At 36.7% G+C, this 24,019-nt stretch overlaps 2 protein-coding genes across 3 annotated transcripts; both read left to right on the top strand.

Moving 5' to 3' along the window:
* The first annotated feature begins 3,223 nt into the window (after window positions 1–3,223).
* On the top strand, window positions 3,224–6,737 carry pi15b (peptidase inhibitor 15b). Of its 2 annotated transcripts, none has more exons than XM_079613618.1 (6): window positions 3,224–3,321; window positions 3,462–3,757; window positions 4,675–4,793; window positions 5,041–5,173; window positions 5,253–5,368; window positions 5,528–6,737. In XM_079613618.1, the coding sequence occupies exons 2-6, from the start codon at window positions 3,491–3,493 to the stop codon at window positions 5,661–5,663; spliced, it is 771 nt and encodes a 256-aa protein (XP_079469744.1). In that variant the 5' UTR covers window positions 3,224–3,321; window positions 3,462–3,490; the 3' UTR covers window positions 5,664–6,737. The 2 variants fall into 2 exon arrangements, with proteins under 2 accessions (XP_079469744.1, XP_079469745.1); XM_079613619.1 differs by having other exon boundaries at window positions 3,248–3,321; window positions 3,537–3,757.
* Window positions 6,738–8,163: 1,426 nt separating this feature from the next.
* Window positions 8,164–17,501, top strand: crispld1b (cysteine-rich secretory protein LCCL domain containing 1b). The gene is made up of 15 exons (XM_079613764.1): window positions 8,164–8,406; window positions 8,885–9,194; window positions 11,756–11,874; window positions 12,003–12,135; window positions 13,020–13,135; window positions 13,233–13,333; window positions 14,104–14,265; window positions 14,515–14,575; window positions 14,661–14,727; window positions 14,895–15,025; window positions 15,115–15,158; window positions 15,245–15,317; window positions 15,440–15,509; window positions 16,302–16,435; window positions 16,792–17,501. Exons 2-15 carry the CDS (start codon window positions 8,937–8,939, stop codon window positions 16,841–16,843), a joined length of 1,521 nt encoding a protein of 506 aa, XP_079469890.1. The 5' UTR covers window positions 8,164–8,406; window positions 8,885–8,936; the 3' UTR covers window positions 16,844–17,501.
* Window positions 17,502–24,019: the final 6,518 nt, after the last annotated feature.

Genomic DNA, 24,019 nt, shown 5'->3' on the forward strand with positions numbered 1-24,019 from the left:
ATCGTGATAAACCATTAGACCGAATGACCTAAGATTTCCTCATGCTCACACCTGCATTGAACTTGATCATTTGTTTCTTTAAACTTATTTATTGTGTTTTGACCATCATGGATTTAAATAGTGGTGTGAATGAGTTTTGACTATAAAATAATGGTAAACAGTGGGAATGAAATGCATAATGGCTCCATGTAATGAAGATGCATATGCTTCTCTGGGACTTTTTTTTATTACTGCAGAATTCACAGAATACAAGGCACAAAAGTAGGTTGCTCGAATAATCTTTTTAGAAAAAAGAAACAATAGTTATATATGGAAGCCATTGGCTTTAGTGAACCTCTGATTATAGGTTTGTCATTTGGAAGTTTCACTGGGACAGTTTTTACCTCCTAAGCGGAGCACGGGGAAATGAAGTCGTTATACTGTATAACTATGAGCTGCCAGTTAGTAAGAACATCATTGGGTGGAGCACACAAATGCTAAGCAAGGATACTGATGGCTTGGCAGTAGACCTTCTCTTTCCAGCTCCCACTCTTCAGCTAAACAGCACCAGTCCACGAAGTGAATATGCATTGTAAAATGATCAAATATTAATTCATTATTAAATATGAATGAGGGGACATAGGGCTTTAATTATCATAAGACTGGTTTAAGGCCAACATATAGAAGAAATGCAAAATATTTAATTTCATATAATCTTACTGCTGTATAGCTCAGTTTGTGTGGAATGTATTCTTAAACAGCCCTAATGGTTCCTCCATTAAAATCCAATATATGCACAGGCGAAAAGAAATCCTTAAGATTAGATATTTACCTTATTCCTCTGGTTTCTTGCATGCTGTTTTATCTTCTACCACAGATAATATCCAATCTCAAATTATGCAGTTTACTTTAAACATGTTTTGTCCCTCATACAGTATATGACATACTTTGATTATTCTGACAGGTTATTGTAGGGTCTTTCTATACAAAGCTGAGAAAGAATGAGACAAGTGTCACTCTATCTCTGCACTTGCTTCTGTTTTGCTGATTTATAGCAAATTACTATTTGTGATACAGAAGGCAAAATAATGTTAACAAAGGCTATCACTGATAGTTTTAAATAGGAAAATTGACCTGGGTCCTGTGAAAAGGGGGGCCCAATAAGGCCATCTACCTATGGTATAATCCACTCATTTGGCCTGGTGAAGAAGAAGCAGCTTAAAAAGTTGCAATGAGATGAGATAATGTAATGCATTGCCTTCATTTAACACCCAATTTCAAATGTAACCCAAAAACTTAACTTCTAAGACGTAAACTCACTTCTGGACCAAATAATGCATAAGCAGTAACACTCAATTCCAAGAAAACCTGCAAATTCACAGTTCAGTGGAAAGGGGGAGGAGAGTCAAGGGGGGAGTGGGGTCGTATGTGCGTCACGTTGCTCTTACTCAGCTTCCACCTGCCAAAGAAAACGATATGCTTCTAAAGGGCTTCTTAACTTGGCTCCACACACATGCTGGCAAATGGGCTCTTTGGACTCAAACACTGAACAAGTGTAGCCTGTCTGTATAATGAATAATACAAGAAAATCATATATAATACAAAAAACATATCTCACTGACTTCCTAAGCTGTTAGCCTGAGAGAGGTTAATTGTGTCTATTAACAATATTTTAGTCTCTGCCAAGGTTATGCTATTGATATTGAGACATTTGTCTTTTTTAAGGAGACAAAAAAAATGCAGAGTAGGCTAACATATTTTTGAGCTGGAGCTAACATATTATGAGCTGGAACCTCTCATTCCAGCCTGATGATCCGACGGTAGCCGCTCGCATCTCAGCCTGCCTGACAGACATTTCTGGCTGGATGAAGGACCACCACCTTCAACTAAACCTTGCGAAGACAGAGCTACTCGTAATCCCGGCTAACCCAGCACTTCATCACAACTTCACCATTCAGCTAGGCTCGTCATCCATAACTCCATCAAGATCAGCCAGGAACCTTGGAGTTGTAATTGACGACCAATTGAATTTCACAGATCACATTGCTAGCACTGCCCGGTCATGCAGATTTGCCTTGTACAACATCAGAAGGATCAGGCCCTTCCTATCAGAGCATGCTACACAACTGCTTGTTCAGGCGCTTGTTCTATCCAGACTGGACTATTGTAATGCTCTCCTAGCTGGTCTCCCAGCTTGCACTGTCAAACCTCTGCAACTGATCCAGAATGCTGCAGCTAGAGTGGTCTTCAACGAGCCGAAGAGAGCACACGTCACTCCTCTCCTAACAAAATTGCACTGGTTGCCGATTGCCGCTCGCATCAAATTCAAGTCACTGACGTTTGCCTACAGAACAACCACTGGCACTGCTCCCTCATACCTGAACTCATTACTTCAGACTTATGTGCCATCCAGAAACTTGCGCTCTGCAAGTGAGCGCCGTCTTGTGGTGCCATCTCAAAGAGGCAGAAAATCTCTTTCTCGGACCTTTACCATGACTGTTCCCTACTGGTGGAATGATCTGCCTAACTCAGCCAGAGCCGCTGAGTCCGTACCCATTTTTAAGAAATTGCTGAAGACATATCTTTTTCGGCAGCATTTAATCCAGTAATACTAACACACTCTTCTCTATTCTAACAAAAAAAAAAAAAAATACTGTACGTTGGATTGTACTGTGAAGGGTCATAGCACTTACATACTGTTGGTCTACTGCTAGTTTAATTGCTTCTATTGTTTCTCATTTGTAAGTCGCTTTGGATAAAAGCGTCTGCTAAATGAATAAATGTAAATGTAATGTAAATGTATTTTTCAGTGCAAAAAATAGCAAACTCTGATTAATGAGTGTTATTACAAGCCCGTCTGGAATAGCCTACATTTCTGGGATAGCCTTTCTGAATGATTGCCGTTGTGGAACACTGTAGAACCACCCATCCGGGAATCCCGTCTTTCCCCGGTCTATAGCCTCTCCTAATAAGATAATAAACGTATTTCTTTAAAAAAAAAAAACATTTCTAATGTTTATTTATGTATTTATTAGTTACGTAGCGTAATAATAGCTACAGCCAGCACGTAATTATAATAACATTTATTTTTAAAAGTTAACTAGGCTACTGCAATTAAAACAGTAGGCAAGCATACAGAGTGTAAGATAGTGAGTTGGCCTCATTCTGGTGTTCAGGTGAACGGTCGCAGTCAGAGCACCTTGCGCTCGCCTTGCCTCCTGAATCCCAGCAGCACAGTATAAAAGCCAGAGGCAGCAGTGGACGGGATGAGAGATCTCCGTCAGGATAACTGAGACTCACAGAGCTGCTCCGCACACTCATTCAGATACGAACGATTCAACGGTACGATGTTGATGCAGGAATCTTACACACACTTTTTATAGCCTACCATATTTTTATAAAATGAAAACATTTTTTTTGTCTCTCTTTGTATCAGTTATATTTCATGTAAATGTTCATGAGTATTATTATTTTACTTGCAGATAATCACTGATTAGTCACCAAAAGAGGGATGAAGACCATCAACTTTTTTACCGATTTGTTTCTTGTATTCGTAGCCAGTGATGCGAGCGCGTGGATTATCAGAAATGCGACTGAAACGCTCACCGGAACCAATCTCACTATCAATAAATCGGAAATGGGCGATGACGGATTGGCATCCATACCCAAATCAAGGCGAAAACGGTACATTTCTCAAGATGACATGATAGCAATTCTGGACTATCACAACAAGGTGCGCGCGAATGTTTTCCCACCTGCAGGAAACATGGAGTACATGGTAAGCATCCCACTCATTTCCAAAGAAAGAATATGAAGCGTTTTACCCCTCATTATCAACATTAAATCAAGCGGATTAGATTGAAATGTGGTGCTGCATTTAATTCATTCGACAGCTCCTCCTGCTGGATACAATAACATATTAGCCTAATAGTTTATTATTTCTCAAATAATTTAATCCCACCGGTAAATGTAATTATGAGTTTTTTTTAAAGGTATTAAATAGGCTACTTGTTGATTTATTTTTCACAGAATTAGCGAGTATAAAATAGTGCACATGTCTTGATTTAATGTAAACATTTTTACGTGTGTGGTGTAAATAGTCACAAGACCAGAACAGTTTAATCCCAGTTTGTTTGCAATTATTACAATTAAGTAGCCTATTATAAAGTAAAACAAGTATGCCATTTACACACACACACACACACACACACACACACACACACACACACACACACACACACACACACACACACACACACACCTACACACACACACACACACACACACACACACACACACACACACACACACACACACACACACACACACACACACACACACGGGATTAAACATCTCTGGTCATGTGACTAAATGTTCACATGGAATCACACTAGGGCTGCATCCAAAATCTCTGTAGTAGGCTATATACGTCCAGATTACATAGTACACACTATATAGAACATGCTTTTAGTAATTTAATTCAGTAAAATAAGTAGGTATACTCAAGAGATATGTGATTTCGGACGCGTAGGTGCAGACAGTAGCAGAAAGTGGGGCAATTTAATTTTAGGTCTATTTGACATGGATTTATGCTTTCCTCCATAGTTTCAAATGTAAAAAAAGTAAAATAATAAGATTAATTATAATATTTTATTGCACAATTACCTCTGTTTTTTACCTCTTATATTTTTTTAGCTTTGGGATGAAGGCCTGGCCAGGTCAGCAGAAGCTTGGGCAGCCACCTGTATTTGGGAACATGGACCTCCTTACCTTCTCAGATATCTGGGTCAAAACCTCTCAGTCCGAACTGGCTAGTAAGTCTTGCAGGTGAACAGTTGTTTGCCATTGACAGAAAAACCTCTCATATCTTTATAGTTCCTTGAATAAAGAAGAATGATGCTCATTTAAGGCTTAAAAAATGTCACTTTGGCAGCATTATCAAATTACAAATGATGAACAAGACTCAAAGCATCAGGCCAGACCAGAATTGTGTTTTGGATAAAGTCCAGTGTATAATACTGTCCCCCCACCCCACACCCGCCCAAATTGTGCTCCTGCCAGTTACCGCTCCATTCTTCAGCTGGTTAAACCTTGGTATGATGAGGTCAGAGATTATGCGTTTCCATACCCGCGCGACTGCAATCCCCGCTGCCCGATGCGCTGTTATGGACCCATGTGCACACATTACACACAAGTGAGTTTGGTTGCAAGTCATAATTCAGATTAAGCAAACAGCAAAAACTTGCATGTCTGACGCTCTCTGAATGTTACAGATGGTGTGGGCGTCATCAAACAGAGTCGGATGTGCCATCCAAACCTGTTACAATATGGTAGTGTGGGGCGCCGTGTGGAGGGAGGCAACGTACTTGGTCTGCAATTATTCCCCAAAGTTAGTCTTGTTTTTATCCTTTAATGTGACTCTAGCCAGACCTTACGCTGTACAAGAGCACAGAGTGTGCCATTCTTAGTCTGATAATGCCAGCGCATGACTAAAGTGTTACACTTGCTTGTCTTTGTGGCATATTTTTAAAAGAATCCTATTTTTCAGGGGCAACTGGATTGGCGAAGCACCTTACAGAGTCGGTGTGCCATGCTCAGCCTGTCCTCCAAGCTTTGGAGGTTCATGCAGCAACAACATGTGCTTTCCTGCCATCAACTCAAACTTCATGTACTGGTTTAAATAAGTTGTCTGTCATATGTTTAATGCGATTTTACAGCACTGTGTAATAGGCTATATCTTTTAAATTTATATGCATTTTGTACATCAGACTTAGCTGCTTTTTTTGTATGTGATACTATCGATTCCAGAAATGGTGCTAATGTTAATACAACCTTAACATGACTGTTTTAGGATCAGCCATCATATTGATGCTCATGGATAGTTTTAGTTTATTCATGGTTCACAGATGAAGTCTGTACTGATCACTCTATATAAGAATGTTTATATTCCACTTTTATACACTTCTTTTTTTACATCCGTTACGTCAGGGTTTTTCCAAGGTGCTTAGACATTAAACATTCAAGCTATTTTTTGTTTTTATAGCTGTACATGTATTTTCAGTAGCAAAAACCGCTCTGAGGTTTTTGTAATGATAATGTTGAATGTATTTTCAACATATTTTATTTGGTCATGTAAAGTTCTCATGTTTGGTTATATTATATGTTGTTTGTGTGTGTGTGTGCGCGTGTTACATTTAGCTATATCAATTGGCAATTCATGATAAATGATCATGGAATGGTGCTATTCTGTGTCAAGGATTGCTACTCTGAATTTGATTTGCTTTTCTCTACGTAATGTTTGCTGAACAGTGATGTTGCCATGGTTACAGTAACATGACCTCAGATTGTGACCTCTACCCAACTCCACATCCTTTTTTAGTTTTCTGGGAGAGAGGAGGTGCATCTAAGCTATTCAATTTATGATTGTGTAATTTCATATAGCCTACCTACAATGATATATAGTGCATTATTTTGTGCCAGCATAACAGTTCTTTCAAATGGTGGCTCTCTGAGATTGAGAATGATTTGTTATACATTCCCAGCACATAGCGGTATTGTTTTCTTCATGTTCTTCTTATTTTTAAATGAGAGATAGATTGTTAATGTTAATGTATCTCCCTAAACACAAGATACATTAGCACTACTAGCACATATTGCACTGAGATTGTTTATATTTAGCCCATATGCAGTTGGTGTAGTTTAAGTGTTTCTACAGTTTTGTGCTGAAAATATATTCTAATAAAGAAATCTTTACTACTTGTGAGTGTCTGTTTTGGGGTACAGTTTAAGGTGCATTGTATGTGTGTGAAAAGAAGCAAGGCAGTTTTAAGTTTACTGACATTGCATTTAGAAAATGGAATTTGCAAATGCACACTGACATTCAAGAGATGTATTGGGTTCATTTGTAAACACATTTCTAAGATTTTCCTGGCACATGTTACTTCACATTGTTTCAGTGTCACTTTATTGATTGTGTAAACATGTGTCTATGAAGCTAAATGGTTCCAGTTTTCCTGGACAATTCTTCTCATCCACTTTTCAGATTTAGTTTTGCATTATTTCTTCTTTTGTTAACCTCTTGTGTAACTTTGAATATATGCCCTTCTGTTCTGTTGAAAAATTCAGAGCTGTCTTCAAATCTGCAGGACTCGATTATAATAGTTTTGAGACACCTGAAAACATTCCTGATCACTGTGCAAGACTGATCTGGTGAAAACATTCTCAGCATTTCTGTATGTTGATAAAGCTGAAATACGAGAAATGGTGAACCAATAGTATGTTTGCTTAGGAAAAAAACAATATACCCCTGTTTTTATAATTTTGCAGACCATCGATATTGGCTGTGGATGTGAGCACAAAAAAACTGAAAGACTTCCCCCTTTCTACCACCAAATAACAAACATAACAATCCAGCTCTCTCAGCAAAATAAAGGTAAAAACCACTGCACACATTGACCGGGCCTGCTAAAGGCTCTCTCTGCCAACATATACATTTAAATAATTCACGTTATTGTATTTATTTTCACACTAAAGAAAAATCATCCTTTACCAATTTCATGACCTCTTCTACAGATGTGCACAATTTAAAGAATACTCTTTAAAGTAAGATTACAGGAAAAAATATTATGTGACTTTGTAGAAATACTAGATTATCGTGAGACAAATTAGAAAGCTTCTCAAATTTAAATTCAAGCTGTGGAAATCAGTTTTGTATAGACCAAATGTAATCAATATAATCATGCAGCCCAAATGTCATGTTTATGGAGAGTATTCACAGTTCATTTTATCCATAAAGCCAAGGCTTTAAAAATCACTCAATGCTGCCATCTAGTGTTTGTTTGGCCTATTACACAGTTACGCAACACTACAGCAAACCGTAAAAAAGATAGATAGATAGATAGATAGATAGATAGATAGATAGATAGATAGATAGATAGATAGATAGATAGATAGATAGATAGATAGATAGATAGATAGATAGATAGATAGATAGATAGACAGATCTACTTCAAACGATTGGGCAGTGTTGATTTTCTTTAAAGCATTTATGGCAATAAAAAACACACACTAAAAGACACATAAAACACAAATAAAAATAGGCTAATTATTTGTTCACTCTGACTAAATTACTAGAAATACAGGCAAATGCACCGATATATATATAGGCTACCTAAACGCTTCTGTGCTGTGGGTGTGGCAGTGTGGTTGTGGGCGTGGCTTAAAAGTACACTATAAATGAGAAACGCAGCATCACAAATTTAAACATTTGAACGTTCATTATTTTTACCATGATGACTCATTCATAAAGAAACTTGCAAGCAGATCAAAACAGACGGGCTCGTGTATTTGAAATGCAAAAACTGCAGAGAAACATTATTTCAGTAGGTCAACACCGGATCTAAACGTCCACCCGCGGAACCGCATAAGGTAAAATGCTGCTTACTTTCAGTATTAATAACACTTAACATTTCCTCTGCAATATGTCAAATTAATTGATGCTGCTACAAACTTTATAAGGGTAACTCTAGTAAATATAATAATAGTATTATTCTAAGAGATAGCATTAGAGTTACTCATAATATAGGCTATAGCTGACTACAGACTTCAAAGACTTGTGTGGTTGGTTTTAATAGAGGACACGACTGTATGACATATTGCATGTGTGTGGCAAAAGGCGTACACAAGTCTTTGACAAGTTAAAAACAATCACCTCAGTTGTGAAAATGCTGAAACTGCACTTTTCAGTCAGGCTTGTATGAACTGATCTATTGCTGAGCATCCATGCGAACCAATGCACATAATCAAATCTAATTATGTCATTCTGTTATACCACGTTATGTAAAAAATATACATGTATGTTTGTTAAAATGTAGATCTGATTATTACAATCATTTTGATTTCACAGGCAGAGGACAGATACCACTTTGGATTTTGTAGCTGACAGATGTGAAGGAAACATGAAGTGTGGACATGAAGATTTATTTAGTGGGTTTGTGCTGCTTGTGATTGTCCAAACGGTGGTTTCCATGGTCATTCCCAATGCCACCCACTTAGAAGCCATCCTGGAAAAATACATGGATAAGGATGAGGCGTGGTGGCAATCCAAGCCAAGGGGCAAGAGAGCAATTTCACAAAGTGATATGCAACTCATTCTTGACCTACATAATAAGCTTAGGGGTCAAGTGTATCCCCCTGCCTCAAACATGGAGTACATGGTAAGATCACATGATTCTCTCTGTCACAATCCTGCTGAATCATGTTCCTACACAGATTTATCATGATCCAATATATATATATTTACTGCAGGAGGACTTGTGAAAAAATTGTGTCTACTACCATTATAATTATGTCTAAATAAATGAAAAAACAAAACACTAAAAACCTAAAACAATTGTTTTCAATGGTACAAGTGAATTTAGACATCATACCATTATAGTGTTGAACATTTATATTTTAAGATTGCAGTGTTATTAAACTATTAGTGTTTTTACAGATTAACTTTAACTGAGCATTAGATAATGGCAAAAGTAATCTAAATGTTACATTTATGGGAAATGTACATTTAAATATGCATTATCTGCTGATAAATATCAAATATTATTGGCAGATACCAATAAATTGAAAATCTCTCATATCGGCTGATAACTAATATGGTACTAATATATCGTTCATCCAAATCAAACTACAGAAATAAAATATCAAATGTAGGCTATTTCAAAAACTAGGCTACTGCAAATGTGAAAACCTTCCATAAGTTGTCTTGTGACTTTGAAAAGGGTGCTAAAGTGCAACTTTTCCATTGAATTGGGAGTTAAAAGGCTTTTCATACATTGGTGGGGTCATGAGGGGGCTCATAAATTTATCAGATGGCTCTGCCAACCAGTATTGGGTAACCCACCATAACCGCACTTTGAACAAATGCATTAAAACACACTGAACTACAGTCAAGTTTGTGGTCTACAACAAACAGTTCATCAAGTCCATCAGGGAGGCCAAAATGCAGCTTCTCCTTCCCACGTTCTGTGGCTCACCTACTGTATATGGCACTCAGCCAGACCTCTCAATTGCTTTCTGGCCAAATATGACCTGATACTTCTTAGAACCGTCTATGGTTTGCTGCTGCTTCTTCCCACTGCATTGCAGTTGGCAGCAATGGAGGCAAATATTGACTCGCACTTCAAAGAACAGAATAGAATAGAACACTCTAAATGTTCAATATATCATTAATTTCCCTGCACTGCGCATGGATCATTCCATATGACTGACACTTGCAATCAGCTGTAAGAGAACCGTTTCAAAACATTCTTAGTCAATTACTTTTGAGTTGATAACATCTGTGGCGCTCTGGGACTCTGAACAATTCAGAGTTAAATCTGTCAAATGCCTCCAGCCTGTATCCCGCAGCAAAGTTGAACAGAATGTGTCTTTGTGTGGGGCGCAGGTAGGGGAGGAGACATTAGCTACCTCCATTCTGTGCAGTCCTCTGGGTAATTACTCTGAAAAGGAAGTGGAGGGAGTCACAGAGGATGCATATCTCCCTTGGAATGCACCCAGATGGTCGCTGTAACAGCAAATTAGGCATCACAACAAATAAACAATGTCAAGATGGGTCTCAAAGGCCACATAAAATGCCAGCGGGCTTTGCATCTCTATGCTGGTTCTGCTCATATTCAGAAAGCTTGCTAGGCTTTTGTGCGCCTAAAAGACCGATATTACATTTATGGTAAACATTTCAAGTGCATGTTGACGACAAGGCATGTTTTATACAGCTCGCATTAACATCATAAACCGCAGGAATGCAATCTAAGTAGCATCTAAGTTAGATTGAAATGAAAAATATATTTATTTATTTATTGTGCAATATAAAAGAATGATCAAGGTGGTTCAGTAATAGTATTTGTTGAGGACTGCTGGAATGGAATGCACCAGCTCTGCACACATGGAACAGATTAGCGCACTGGCAGGGCAGCAAACAACGTATATGTAAAATTAAATGAAACTGCTGTGTATTGAAATAATCAGAGCCCTGTGCAGAACAGTACACTGTGCTTATTCTTTCATACAAAACAGTTTAAACCTGTAGCAATCCTAATGGAAGGTTTAATGTCTTTTGTCCTAAGTTAGTGAAACATAAATGCTTTATGGTTTTTACTTCAACTGCCCCACTTGTAGATTTTATCTACTTGTAACTACTGGTCAGAAACAACCATGCATTGACGTACATAGGCAGAAGCAGGTTCAACCATATGCCAAAAATGTTATCAGAACATCTTTCTGAGGTGCTTTTGCTCTTTAAAACAGTTGCTGTTGTGTTTTAAATGGGTATTTAACCCAGAAATAAAAATTATGTTATATTTTACTCACCTTCATGTCTATCCCTTTAATATTTGGCCCTTTTTCTGCAAAAATTATGATTGATTCAGCTGCTGTGTTACCTATATTCACACAGTCGGTGTTTGGGAATGGCAACCGCATTTCACAACAGGTGTGACTCAACCTGTACGCTACATACAGTACAGTGTTCAAGGTGCTACTAATAACCTATGTATTAGTATAAGTTTTTGCAAAACTGATGTGAGTAGCTCTGGTGGAAAACAGTGACCGGTCATTCGGTCTCCGCAAAAATACCAAAACCACACATGAAAACACGCAACACAAATGAGATGCACAAGATTCATCTAGTAAATAACCAAACTGTTTTGAGCACTCAAATACAGGCCAGATAATAATTTGATGTTGCTTTGTAAACGTGGCTTGTGTTTCTACGCTGTTACAGGTGTGGGACAATGAACTAGAGAGGAGTGCTGAGCACTGGGCACACACTTGTCTTTGGGAACATGGACCGTCTCACTTACTGACCCGGATTGGCCAGAACCTGGGAGCTCACTGGGGCAGGTGCTGTATTAAAAATGGATACAAACAATATTGAGGTCACATCAAATAACAATTGCATCTCATGCGGATCTTACACAGTGCATTAACTGTTATTAATAACTGATATCTTTAAATATGATTGTCTTCAGAGACAGACCCCCGACATTTCATGTCCAAGCCTGGTATGATGAGGTGAGAGATTTCAGTTACCCCTATCCACAAGAGTGTAACCCTCACTGCCCCTACAGATGCTCTGGACCAGTCTGCACGCATTACACACAGGTAAAAACACATTCACGTTACCAAATCAACAATATCCTCAAAACCCTGGCAGGAAAAATGTTGTCAATTTTCTTTTCAAATGTATTTTAACAATATACATTGTTTCAAAGCACCTTTACAGAAACTCATGATGTTAACTCTTTCTCTGCCAGCATTATTACCATTTTATTCTATGTAGGAATGTGGGTAGGTTTCATAAAAAAGGCAACATTGGCACCGATAGCCTTGTGGTTATCGCCGACATATGCAACTGCGCCTCCCGCGACCCGAGTTTGATTCCCAGCTCGAGGTCCTTTGCCGATCCCGTTCCCCTCGCTCTCTACCGCTCACTTTCCTGTTAAAATCTCTACTGTCATATCCAATAAAGGCACAAAAAGGTCAAAAACACAACTTAAAAAAAGCAACATTTTGAACAAAAAGCTGAGAAAATCACGCTTTTGTCTTCATCTGGAATCAGATTCAGAACTCTGATTAAAACATAGATGAAGTAGATCGAGTCCATCAAACCCTCAAAGCTTGCAGTCTATAACTCGTCCTGCATCGACATTTCATTCAGTAACATTAGGCAGTTTTGGTTTATATGCTGCTTAATGTTTGATGGCCTGTGTAAGCTTCTATTGCTTGTTTCTGATTCTTCTTCTCTGTGTTTTGATCGTACCGTATAACAGTTAAAACATGGATTGCCGGAAATTTCAGTCAATAGCAGGGAAGCGTTGTGTCATTTATAGAGTTAAGAAAAGAAAGAGTTAATGTTTAGAATATCTTCATGCCTTATAGTTGCATTTAGCAGATTAGAGCAGGGAGATAATATAATTTACATTTTTTGACAATCAAGCAGGTGAGATATGCAATGTAGTAAATGTTATATTATGATTTGTTCACAGCTGGTTTGGGCCACAAGCAGCAAAATTGGCTGTGCCATCAATGTGTGCTACAACATGAATGTTTGGGGGATGATCTGGACCAAAGCCGTGTATCTGGTCTGCAATTACTCTCCCCCGTATGAACGTTCATCTTTTTTTTTTTTCGTTTGCAATATGATATAGTTCTAATAAAGCACTATTATTAGCTTTTTCCTTGTGCCATCCTTTTCTCAGAGGGAACTGGTGGGGACATGCACCATACAAGCACGGGACCCCTTGCTCTGCTTGCCCACCCAGCTATGGCGGCGGTTGCAGAAACAACCTCTGCTATAAAGGTACTAAACTGACTATTATTCAATTTATGTTTAATGTTCCTTTTTTGAATTTCTATTCAATGTCAATTCATTATCTTGAATTATATTGGCAGAAAATTGAAATGTGATTAATTGTGATCAATTTGATTCATTGTCATGACAGTAATGGCTAAAAGAGATGTCTGGAGGGGTTAAAATAAAACATTTAGAAAATATTTTATATATATTTTGTAATATTTTAAATATGAGGGAAGAACAAAACACTAAACTTGGTTACGGTATTTATCTGATAAAATTATTTGGTAAAAAAAAGCCAAACTACAGCTACGGTTTTTATTTTACTATGCAAAACAAAAGGCATAGAAAAACAAAGATCTCTCAGGAAAAAAAACATATATTTATACTACAACATAATCAGCTATTATTTTGACGGTTCTCTCTTGTTTTGCCTGTGTGCCTAATTTCTTTGTATGACAGCCTGGCCAAAAATTATGTTTGCACAATTTGGCATGTTTCATTGCGTTATCACAAATAAAACAATTGACGTAAAGCACAACTATCAAAATATGCTTACAAAATCTTTAACACGTTGTATAATACTTCAATAATAATAATAGGTCAATTCTTGTCCTAGGCCAGACATCACTTTTGGCCACTGCTGTATTATGCAGTTCATTTGATTAAAACATTTTAAACTATTTTCATCCTTAACAATATTTAGCTAAGATGTGTGAAGGCTGTAAGTCTTAATAAAATAAATAAAAAAAGTAATTAAATTGTGCTCTCTTCAGATGATGGCAGTCATTATCATTACACCCCTGAGGCAGAGGAAAACAACTATATCGAACCAGAGCCAGTCCGAAGCCATGACACTCACTACAGGGATGAGACCACGACTCCATCTCCCAATGAGAACATTGAGAGGAATGAAGTCATCAGTACTTCCCAGATGTGTAAGCTCATTTAAGCTCATTGGTTGACTTAAGATATTCAAAAGTGGGCGGGGCTGTAATGTATTTGCTGGGTGACATCAGATGGTGTATGTATGTTGCTATGTACATTCTCTTGGGGTATGTTTACAAGCAGTTTAATATTGAAGAAAGAGAATCGTACTCCCCTAATTTAGCACACGAGAACCCATTACTAAAAGGTTAACCAGAAAATACATAACACATCTTTGTTTGTATATATTTTTTCTGCAGCTCAGCAAGTAGCATGTGATATTAGATTACGTGATCAGTGCAAAGGAACTACTTGTAACAGGTATAATTCACACATCAGTTACTAAAGTGTGTGGTTGGGTCATGCTACTATGAATCATTTTCATGACTGGTCAATCTTTAATTAGGTACGAGTGCCCGCCACGCTGTTTGTACAACTATGGGAAAGTATTTGGATCAGGTCATTATGACATGGTAGGTGAATACATTTGCTTTGTACTACTTTTTTAAATCTCAATGTGGCATCAACTGTCAAGATTTTCATGTTGATTTTTCCATTTACACATGTATATACTGTATCCAATTTCAGATGGATTGTGGTCAGCTCAGGGTCTCTCTTATTAATGTTGCCATTTTTCCAGCAATCCAGTATCTGTGGCAGCGGCTTGCATGCTGGAATAATAGATGATGATGGAGGCTGGCTGGATGTCACAAGGGTGGGCAGAAGGCAACGATTTTCAAAGTCCTTCAAAAATGGAGTTCAGACTCTGGCGTAAGTCATAGAACCCACATGCTTGTTTCATGCTGCTGGATGTAGGTTCAACATTGTTCTCACATTTTTATTTCCATGTTATTCCTCAGGAAAAACCAGAGTGCGAATGCCTTCACCGTATCAAATGTCCCAGGTCAGTGCACGGATGATCGTTCAATGAGATAAACATGCTAGAGTTTCAGAAAAGACATTTAAAAATACATGTTTTGTGACTTCCAGTGAAAGCAGTTAACTGTGAAACTACGGTGGCACAATTCTGCCCTTTCAAGAAACCAGTCCAGCACTGTCCCAGGTGAACTTACTTTATAATAAAAAATATTATTGACCGATTACACAAGATACCATGTAGTAAATTTGGAAAAAGCATTTTGTCGTTAATAACGCAACCGCTAACAAGATCTTTTTTTTTTTCAGGTTGTATTGTCCTCGTAATTGCTTGTATGGCAGCTATGCCCGAGTAATCGGAACCCGCTATTATTCAGATGTAAGTCGTCATGCCCATTTTCACACAGAACATGTTTTTGCATTCCATCGCACTGCTTTTCCATTGTTTTTGTATGTAAACATGCACTAGATGGACATCTTTGATTATTGCTCTCATATCTTGTATTTTTCGAAGTGTCTCGCACATGACACATGTAAAAAAAAACTAAACGTGACACTTAAATTAAAAGAAGCATTTAGGGACATAAGCATTTATTTTTTAATTTCTCTGCCCTATGCATTGTGTTTTAAGCACAAATATTCTGTCATGTGAAATTTTTTGATTCTGTGTTTTCTACAACTATCTGCCCTGTTATAAATATTAAGAAGTCACTGCTATCTTCTAATTACATTAGAACACCATTATATAATTGAAAAAAAAAAAACATATGATAGATCTTTTTTCATATCTCAGTTGTTTCTCCTTGCCTGCAATGTTGAAATGGAGGGCAAATACAGACTTTTACCAACATTTTCTGCTTCTCAGATTCTCCTTCTGAGAAACAAACCATAGTAATCTCACAAGTTGTAAGCTATCAAAAACGATTTCAAACTGCTCAGATTTGCTCTGACACCAAAACTTAATATAAATAAAAAAATGTCTCATTTGTGTCTATATGTCAATTTTGAAAGTTGATACTTAAACATAATTGATTACTCGCATAAGTCTCCTGAGCTATAAAATCACAATGTCTGAGCAATGAAATCGCTATATAGCGGCTATTAAGTCACTGTTTTGTTACAACTGCAGTATAAAATGAGCCATATTTCCTCTTTCTGTTGCACTGAGCAGAATTCCAGTATATGCAGGGCAGCTATCCACGCAGGGGTGATTCGAAGTGACTCGGGAGGTTATCTGGACGTAATGCCTGTGGACAAAAGGAGGCAGTATAAGGGCTCCTACCAGAATGGCATCACCTCAGAGAGGTACTGAGTGTGTTGAGTCAGCTTTTGAGCTACTACTGCTGTGTAGATGATCTTTCCTTCTTGGCATCTGGTCTTCAGACTAATTATCTAATATCCCTCTATATGAGCTTGGTTGGATAACGTAATCCTTTTATTTTTATTTAGTGGGTGGCTGAACCGTAATCTTATAAACTGCATTTCTGCAGAATAAAACCAGACCACCAACACAGCCTGGTTTTATTTTGCTTCATTACATAGCATGTTGAGGGTATCATAAGTATCTGAAGCGTGATTAATGAATCATACTAGCATATAAACCATATATCTTTCTATCCTGCTGGATCTGGATTAATATTGGCCATTATTCTTCCATTTAGCCTACAGAATCCCCCAGGAGGCAAAGCATTCAGAGTGTTTGCGGTCATTTGAAACCATCCTCCAAGGACGGATGCAAAGAAATAGAGCTCTTGGTAATGTAACAGCCGGTAATTACCTTGCATTTGGTTTGCTGGTCTTTGCTGGGCTGGATTTAAGGCCAGTGCTGTCACGAAAAATATCCTCAACAGAAAAAAAAAGACATTGACTTTGACACCATCTGGTCCTGAGAAAACTGAGTCTCCATGATTTTGGTCTGCATGTAAATGTCATGTATATACGAGTTGTAAATACAGTTTTTATTCATTCTTGTATGTTTTTATATAGGTATATGTTGTTATTTTAAGCACATAAAGATATAAAGCATTCCTTAAAGTAACAAAATAGGCAATTGTGCATGCGAACACAGCAGTGTTAATCTCTGAACATGTCAAATGTGTAGAAAAGGCCATATAATATTAGAGGTTATATTTTTGTAAACATTTTTTTTAATCAGTGTTCAGAAGCTGCTCATTGGTGTATTGCGCTTTATAGTATATTATGCTGCGTATGTTCAGAATTTGATACTGTAACAACCTGGCAGGCCAGGAAATCATTATTGCTTTAGAAGAATTTGAAAAATGTACCACAAAAGGAGCAATATGGAAAAGAAGAGAGACTTTTTTGTGTTATTTATTATCATGCAATATAAAATAAAGATATTTAGACTCATAAATCTTCTGTTGCAAATATTACTATAATATCCTATTATGACTTTGACTCTGAACTTTTTAAAGTTTATCTTATTGCGGAGAAAGTACATTGAAATATTTCACAATGGTCCCATCACAATCTTTAGTTTTGATGTATTATGTATTTGAATTGCTGTGATTGTTGGCTAAACACAGCTGTGAGGTTACTTCAAATTCAAGACTCTGAAAAGCACAGACGGAGCCTCTGCACCTTGAAGAATGAAAACCCAACGTGCTTCATGTGAAAATACTCAACTTCTGCTGGCAGTGCACCGGCACCACAGACAAAGAAGGACATTGTGTGTATGCTGGTGTGTGTGATGGTTTTAATCTCACTTCCTGGAGTGCATTTCCTCCATGTCAGGCACAGATGTGGTTGAGTGCTAGTAGCAGGCTCTCTGTCACTCACCTTGACCTCTCTCATTTCCTGTCTGCCCTCTCAGGCTCTCTCTCGAGATCATTGCCTCCAGGCTTAGAACCCTATTTTATCACAAAATCACAAGTATGTTCCTGCCTTGTTCAAATAGAGGTGCACTCATTACATTTCTCCTTATTAAAAAGTTCTACTCAGGAAGAAATGAGGAGAACACTACCATTTCAAAAGTTTGGGAAAAAAATCCCCAAAATATTTTCTTTTAGGAAATGAATGCTTTTATTCAGCAAGGAAGTATTAAACTGATTAAAAGTGACAGTAAAGACATCTATAATATTATAAAAGATGACTGTTTCAAATATATGCTGTTCTTTTGAACTTTCTTTTCATCAAAGAATCCTAGATTTTTTTTATCAAGATTTATATATATATATATATATATATATATATAAAGCAGCACAACTATTTTCAACATTGATAATAAGAAGAAATGTTTCTTGAGCACCAAATCAACAAATTGGAATGAGTTCTAAAGGATCATGTGACACTGAAGACTTGGAGTAATGGATGTTAAAAAATTCAGCTTTACCATAACATGAATAAATTACATTTTAAAATACAGAAAAACAACAACAACAACAACAACTTTATTTTAAATTGTAATAATAAATTTTACAATATTACTATTTTTACTGTATTTTTTATCAAATAAATGCAGTCTTGGTGAACATAAGATATTTCTTTAAAAAACATTTTAAAATCTTACTGACCCCAATAGTGTGTGTTGTGAAAAATGATGTACATTAATTAAGAGAATTAGACTTCAGTCATAAAAGTAACCTTAAAAAGCTGTTTTATTTTGCAGGTCACCTCATGGAGGACACCATGTTGAAATCACATGACCAGCAAAACTACTCTTTTCATCTCAGTAGTAATCCTCCTGTTATTGGAGACTTCTGATGATAGAATAAAGTCATGATGACTGAATATCTACAAAAGCATTTGTAACAGAAAATATAAAAAACAAGATCCGCAGTCAAGAATCTTTGTGAAGTCACAAATGTTAAAACTATAGCATACATCTTGCTTATATTTATCAGCTTTTGCAAAACAATTTGCTATAGAAGTTACACATTGCATAGTTATCCATCTTTTGTCAAGCCACACTTTGAAGCAAGCTTTCTAAACAATAGTCACCAGTCTGTTGACAGTTACCTGGAGATGGAAGCTGTGTTGTGGAGAAACCAGGGCAGATCTGTATGATGGTATCCAGAGAGAAGAGGCATGCATCAGAGCTCTGTCAAAATTCACAGGCCAGTGTGGCAGAAGCTGGAGCTGGAACGGGATAAGGACATGTCTGTACTCAAGACACAGAGGATGGCACTCCCATCAGAGAACTGATTCTGCACACACAGTGCTGCAAATACAAAAACACAATGGGATTGTGGAGGTTTTTTTTCTACATTTTTTTTTCACATTGACAATCTAAGTCTCCCAAGTGTCAACCCCAGCAAACATGCCTATATATCCTCAAGATATGTTGTGGACCTTTGAACGTGGGCAGTGAGTGTGAAGCTACACAGGTTTCACATGCTCATGTGTTCTTGGATTAGATCCAAGGTCTGAAAACAGTGTGACTTTATATTTTAGATTTGCACCCAACAGACTATTGGCTGGATGCATATAAACTGTAATGAAAAATCTTTGTGGTTCATATTGCGGTCAAAATGAATAATGATCAGTATGGCACCAAACATCATGTTTTATCATAATGTGGTTCATTGCCATGAACTTAAGAAATATGATTTATCCTAAACATTTATTAGACTGAGAAAGACCCTTAACTAAATTATATTTATGATTACGGTCTAGATCAGGGGTTTTCAAATGGGCCTGGGGGCCACACTGGGGTGCTAGGGGGTCTACGGAAAATTTGAGATTTTTTTTTTAAACAAAATGTATTTTTAGGACTGCCAAATTCACCAACTTAAAATATTAATTACATGTGTAATGCAGTACTTTCTTTATTTGTGACATTTGATAGTCACGTTAATTAAATTGATGAATATTTACCTTAGATGCATGAATGTTCCGTATTATTAGGCTATTACATATTCGGGTCTTTAGTGACCCGGATATATATAACACGGCTAACCTGGTGCGGGGCAGGTAAGAGGTTGCAAACCGAACATGGACCAATCAGCTGTGACCAAAGTGACACGTCTGATGTTTCTACTCCAAATTAAACGTCACTACATAGCAAATTATTTTTAAAGACAAAATTGTCTGGCTTTTACTAATGCTAATTTTGAATAAAAAAATTGTATGATTAAGATTTTATTTATAGGCTATGTAATTATTATACCCTTAATCGATCACACATGTACAATTTAAGCATATCAATTATTATTACGCACAGTTTAAATTAATAAATATATAAAGGTTGCCTACTATAAATACGCTTTAGAATCAATAGATAAAGCTATAAAGTGACGTGAGCTTAATGTTCAATTCTCTTTATACCAACTGTATTAAACTAACTTTACAACTTTTACTTGACTTTTTCTTTTAGTTGTCCTATTTCATAGACAGCTATTTTCTTTTTGCTGTGTAAATTTGTCTTAATATTTTTCAATCTCGTAATATTCTGCAAAAAAGAGAAGTAAATTGCGCTGCTTCTCTCGCCACAGTTTCATTCTTTCTCAGCATGTGATTGGCTGTTCGCTACTGATGTCACACCCATAGACTGTAGGTCACACCTAAACTCCTAAACTCAGGATCAAAGCCTGAGTTGACAGAGAAAGTTGATGATCAGCATCATGGTACCAACAAGGCCTGGTTGGATTGGTTTGGTTTTGTCAATTCGAAACTAATCCTGTAATCCTGAATTTGTTCAACTACCATCATGGTACGGCCCTAGATTCATCACGTGACCATTTCAAGTTTTTCCGATGATATTTCCTATTCTTTGTTTTCTGCCTGCGGTAAATGAGTGAACCGTCACTTCATCATTGTGTATCAGACATTCCCACATTGTGGAATAAAGGTGATTGGCACTTATCCAGTCATCAAAGATTCAATTATTGTTGTGCAGCAATAATTAAAAACATTTTTTTGTTATATTGTTTATAATTAATTGATTGAAGAATACTAAGAAAGTTAATGTCTAACGTTAAAAAATTGAGGAGGAGGGTGGTGAATGACGTCCCTCCCGGGTCATTAAAGACGCATTTAAAGGTTAAATATGTAATGTACTTTTTTTTTTATAAACAGTTTTATTAAATTAATTCGGAATATTAGACATAAATCATGAGATTATTTCAAGATTATTTTATTCTATTGACAGCCTTATTTTTAACATTATGAAATATATTGGCTTTTGTAAAAAGCACTAAAAAATATTATGTATAATAGTTTTAGAATTAACATGTTGTCTTTATAATATCAAACAATATTTATAAAATCAGTTAAATGTGTCTTTATTATACATTTAAAAAAATATATAATTCCTTTATATTTTAGGAGAGTGGGCATCTGCTGACAACCGAACAGTAGGCTACCAAAACTGTTTATTGCACAAAATGTAATTTCAATGGTTTCATGCTCTCAGCAGCCAATAAATCACAGCGGAAAACACATTGTGGGTTTCACAAACCACATTTATCCAAGCCTGGGTCAAATATTCTGTTACCTTGTGTCATTTTGTTTATAGTTTTCAAAGATGAGGACATGTCACGCAACCTGCCCTTGCTGCCCATCATATAGCCTTTAGATTTGACGGCCATTTTCCTATCTTAACTATGCATTATTATATGCATAGTTGCATTTCATTATACATATTTAGCGTTGGATTTTCCCTGCTACCCACAGTCCTTTCAGAACAAACCTGTGACCCACCAGTCGAGAGCCAGTGGTCCAGAGAGAAATGACCACAGCATTGAATAGTGAGGATGTCTATTTGTGACCAATCCATTTTTGATATCCACACTGCTCATTGTAAGCCCGTTTCTAGAAATGCCTCACACATTCATATGAATTCCTCCGAAGCCACTCTGTTGAGTGGACGTATATGATGTGTATGCGGTCGACAATGAGTACCTTCTCATAAGAGCTTGCAGAGGCCGTGTGCGAGCTCACCACCACAGCAGATTTTAATGAGTATTATTCTAACATACTTACAGGAGGGACTTGGTGATGAGGGTGCTTTTCTTTGCATTGCTGGTTTGTATAATAATAATGGAATATTTTTAACAGTGCTTATATACATAAATATCCAGCTCCTAACCCACAGAAGTGTCATATCTGGTTCCAGATGTTTTCATTCTATACATGTAAGTGTATTTCTGAAAATAAGACATTGTGCATGGGCTTGCATGGGACAGAATTACAGGAAAACTGTTGTAACTTGATATGAGAAACGTTATGATTCCAAAATGTTGGTTGCAGATGTTGATGCCCTTTCTGATGGGTGGAAAGTGTGGGTCATTTTGATTACATATAGTTTTAATACACAAAGAGGGAATTATTCTGAAAATCTTTCACACCATTTGCTGATATGCTGAAATATTATTCACCTTAGAGGTTTGTGTGTGTGTTTTTTCTTTTCACCCACACACTCATCTAATGCCAACCCTCCCGTTTCTCACTACCCTAAATCTTTTGCGTTCCCCCCTCCCAGTTGCGATATTGGCTGTGTTCTAAGATGTATTTGTCAAGATCCCACACACACTGAGGTTGTGCCATGTGGTTGTGCAAGTTTTCCCTATGTTCACACAGCAGTAGTAAAGCAAAGAGCTTTCTGCCCACTCCCTGTACCCCCACTGTATGTCCTCGAAGAACCTGAGGAAAATTTTCCGCCATGGCTAAAATAGGCATGCTAACGTTTGGCACGAGCACTTGGTGCCCTCCTGTCGCTGACCTGAGCACACAACCGAGCCTATATTTTGATCTTAATATTTATGAATTTCATTAAATTGTATATTTTGCTTCATTAGGAGCACACACCATCTTTTGAAATCACGACAGAGGGTTCGTTTTTGTCAGCTTGTGTGAAGCCAACCGAAAGAGAGTGGTTTGTTTGGGTTGGATGCCTCAGTGGGTCATTTTGATGAGAATGTCCTGAATTAATTCAGGCACTGATTATATGTTGCTTTATTCATCAATAGTCTTACATTTATCAGCAATACAAACATGGATAATCTGCTGCTTTAAATGAATTAAATCTCAACTTTGTTTCTTGTGACTCTGACTTTACAATGTAATTTTAGCTTAAATCTCAAAATTATGACTTTATATATATATATCTATCTAACAATTATGACATTATATCCAACAATATGACTACTCACAAATGTGACTTTATCTCTCACAACTTTATATATCATAATGTGATGCCATATCTTACAATTATGACTTTATATCTCATAGTATGACTTTGTCTCACAATTGTGACTTTATATCTCACAATTATGAATGTAAATCCAATAATTGCGACTTTATATCTCACAATTATGACTTTATATCTCGCAATTGTGACTTTATATCATATAATTATGAATTTATATCTCACAATTATGACTTTATATATCATAAATTGTGATTATATCACAATTATGACTTTATCTCACAATTGTGACTTTATATCCAACAACATGAGTATAAATTTCTCACAATACTCATTTACATATTACAACTGTGACTTTATAACTCACAATGTAATGTTTTTCTCACAATTCTGTTTTTTAATTAACAATTAAGACTTTATATCTCATTTAATTATGGCTTTATATCAAAAGTATTATTTATTATTATTTATATCCACAATGTGACATTCTTTCTCTTTTTAAACTTATCACAATAACCTTTTTTTCTTTTACTCTGCAGCAGAAACAGACATCCACAATATCCTAAACTATCCTAAAGTCAAACTTTATAAAATCACTGGCACACAGGTTTCTCATTGAATTAGTGAGGTCCTAAACCACGGGAAAAACATAGATTTTGTATGCAAGGAAGCATTTCAAACCACACTATCAATTATTCTACAGCAGAAGATTTACTAACCATTTCAGTAAACAAACTTTTTGCTGTGGATGTGTTGCTCTGTCTTCAAATAGTATGCCCTGT

The sequence above is a fragment of the Phoxinus phoxinus genome, assembly GCF_949152265.1.
Source record: "Phoxinus phoxinus genome assembly, chromosome: 5".
NCBI lineage: Eukaryota > Metazoa > Chordata > Actinopteri > Cypriniformes > Leuciscidae > Phoxinus > Phoxinus phoxinus.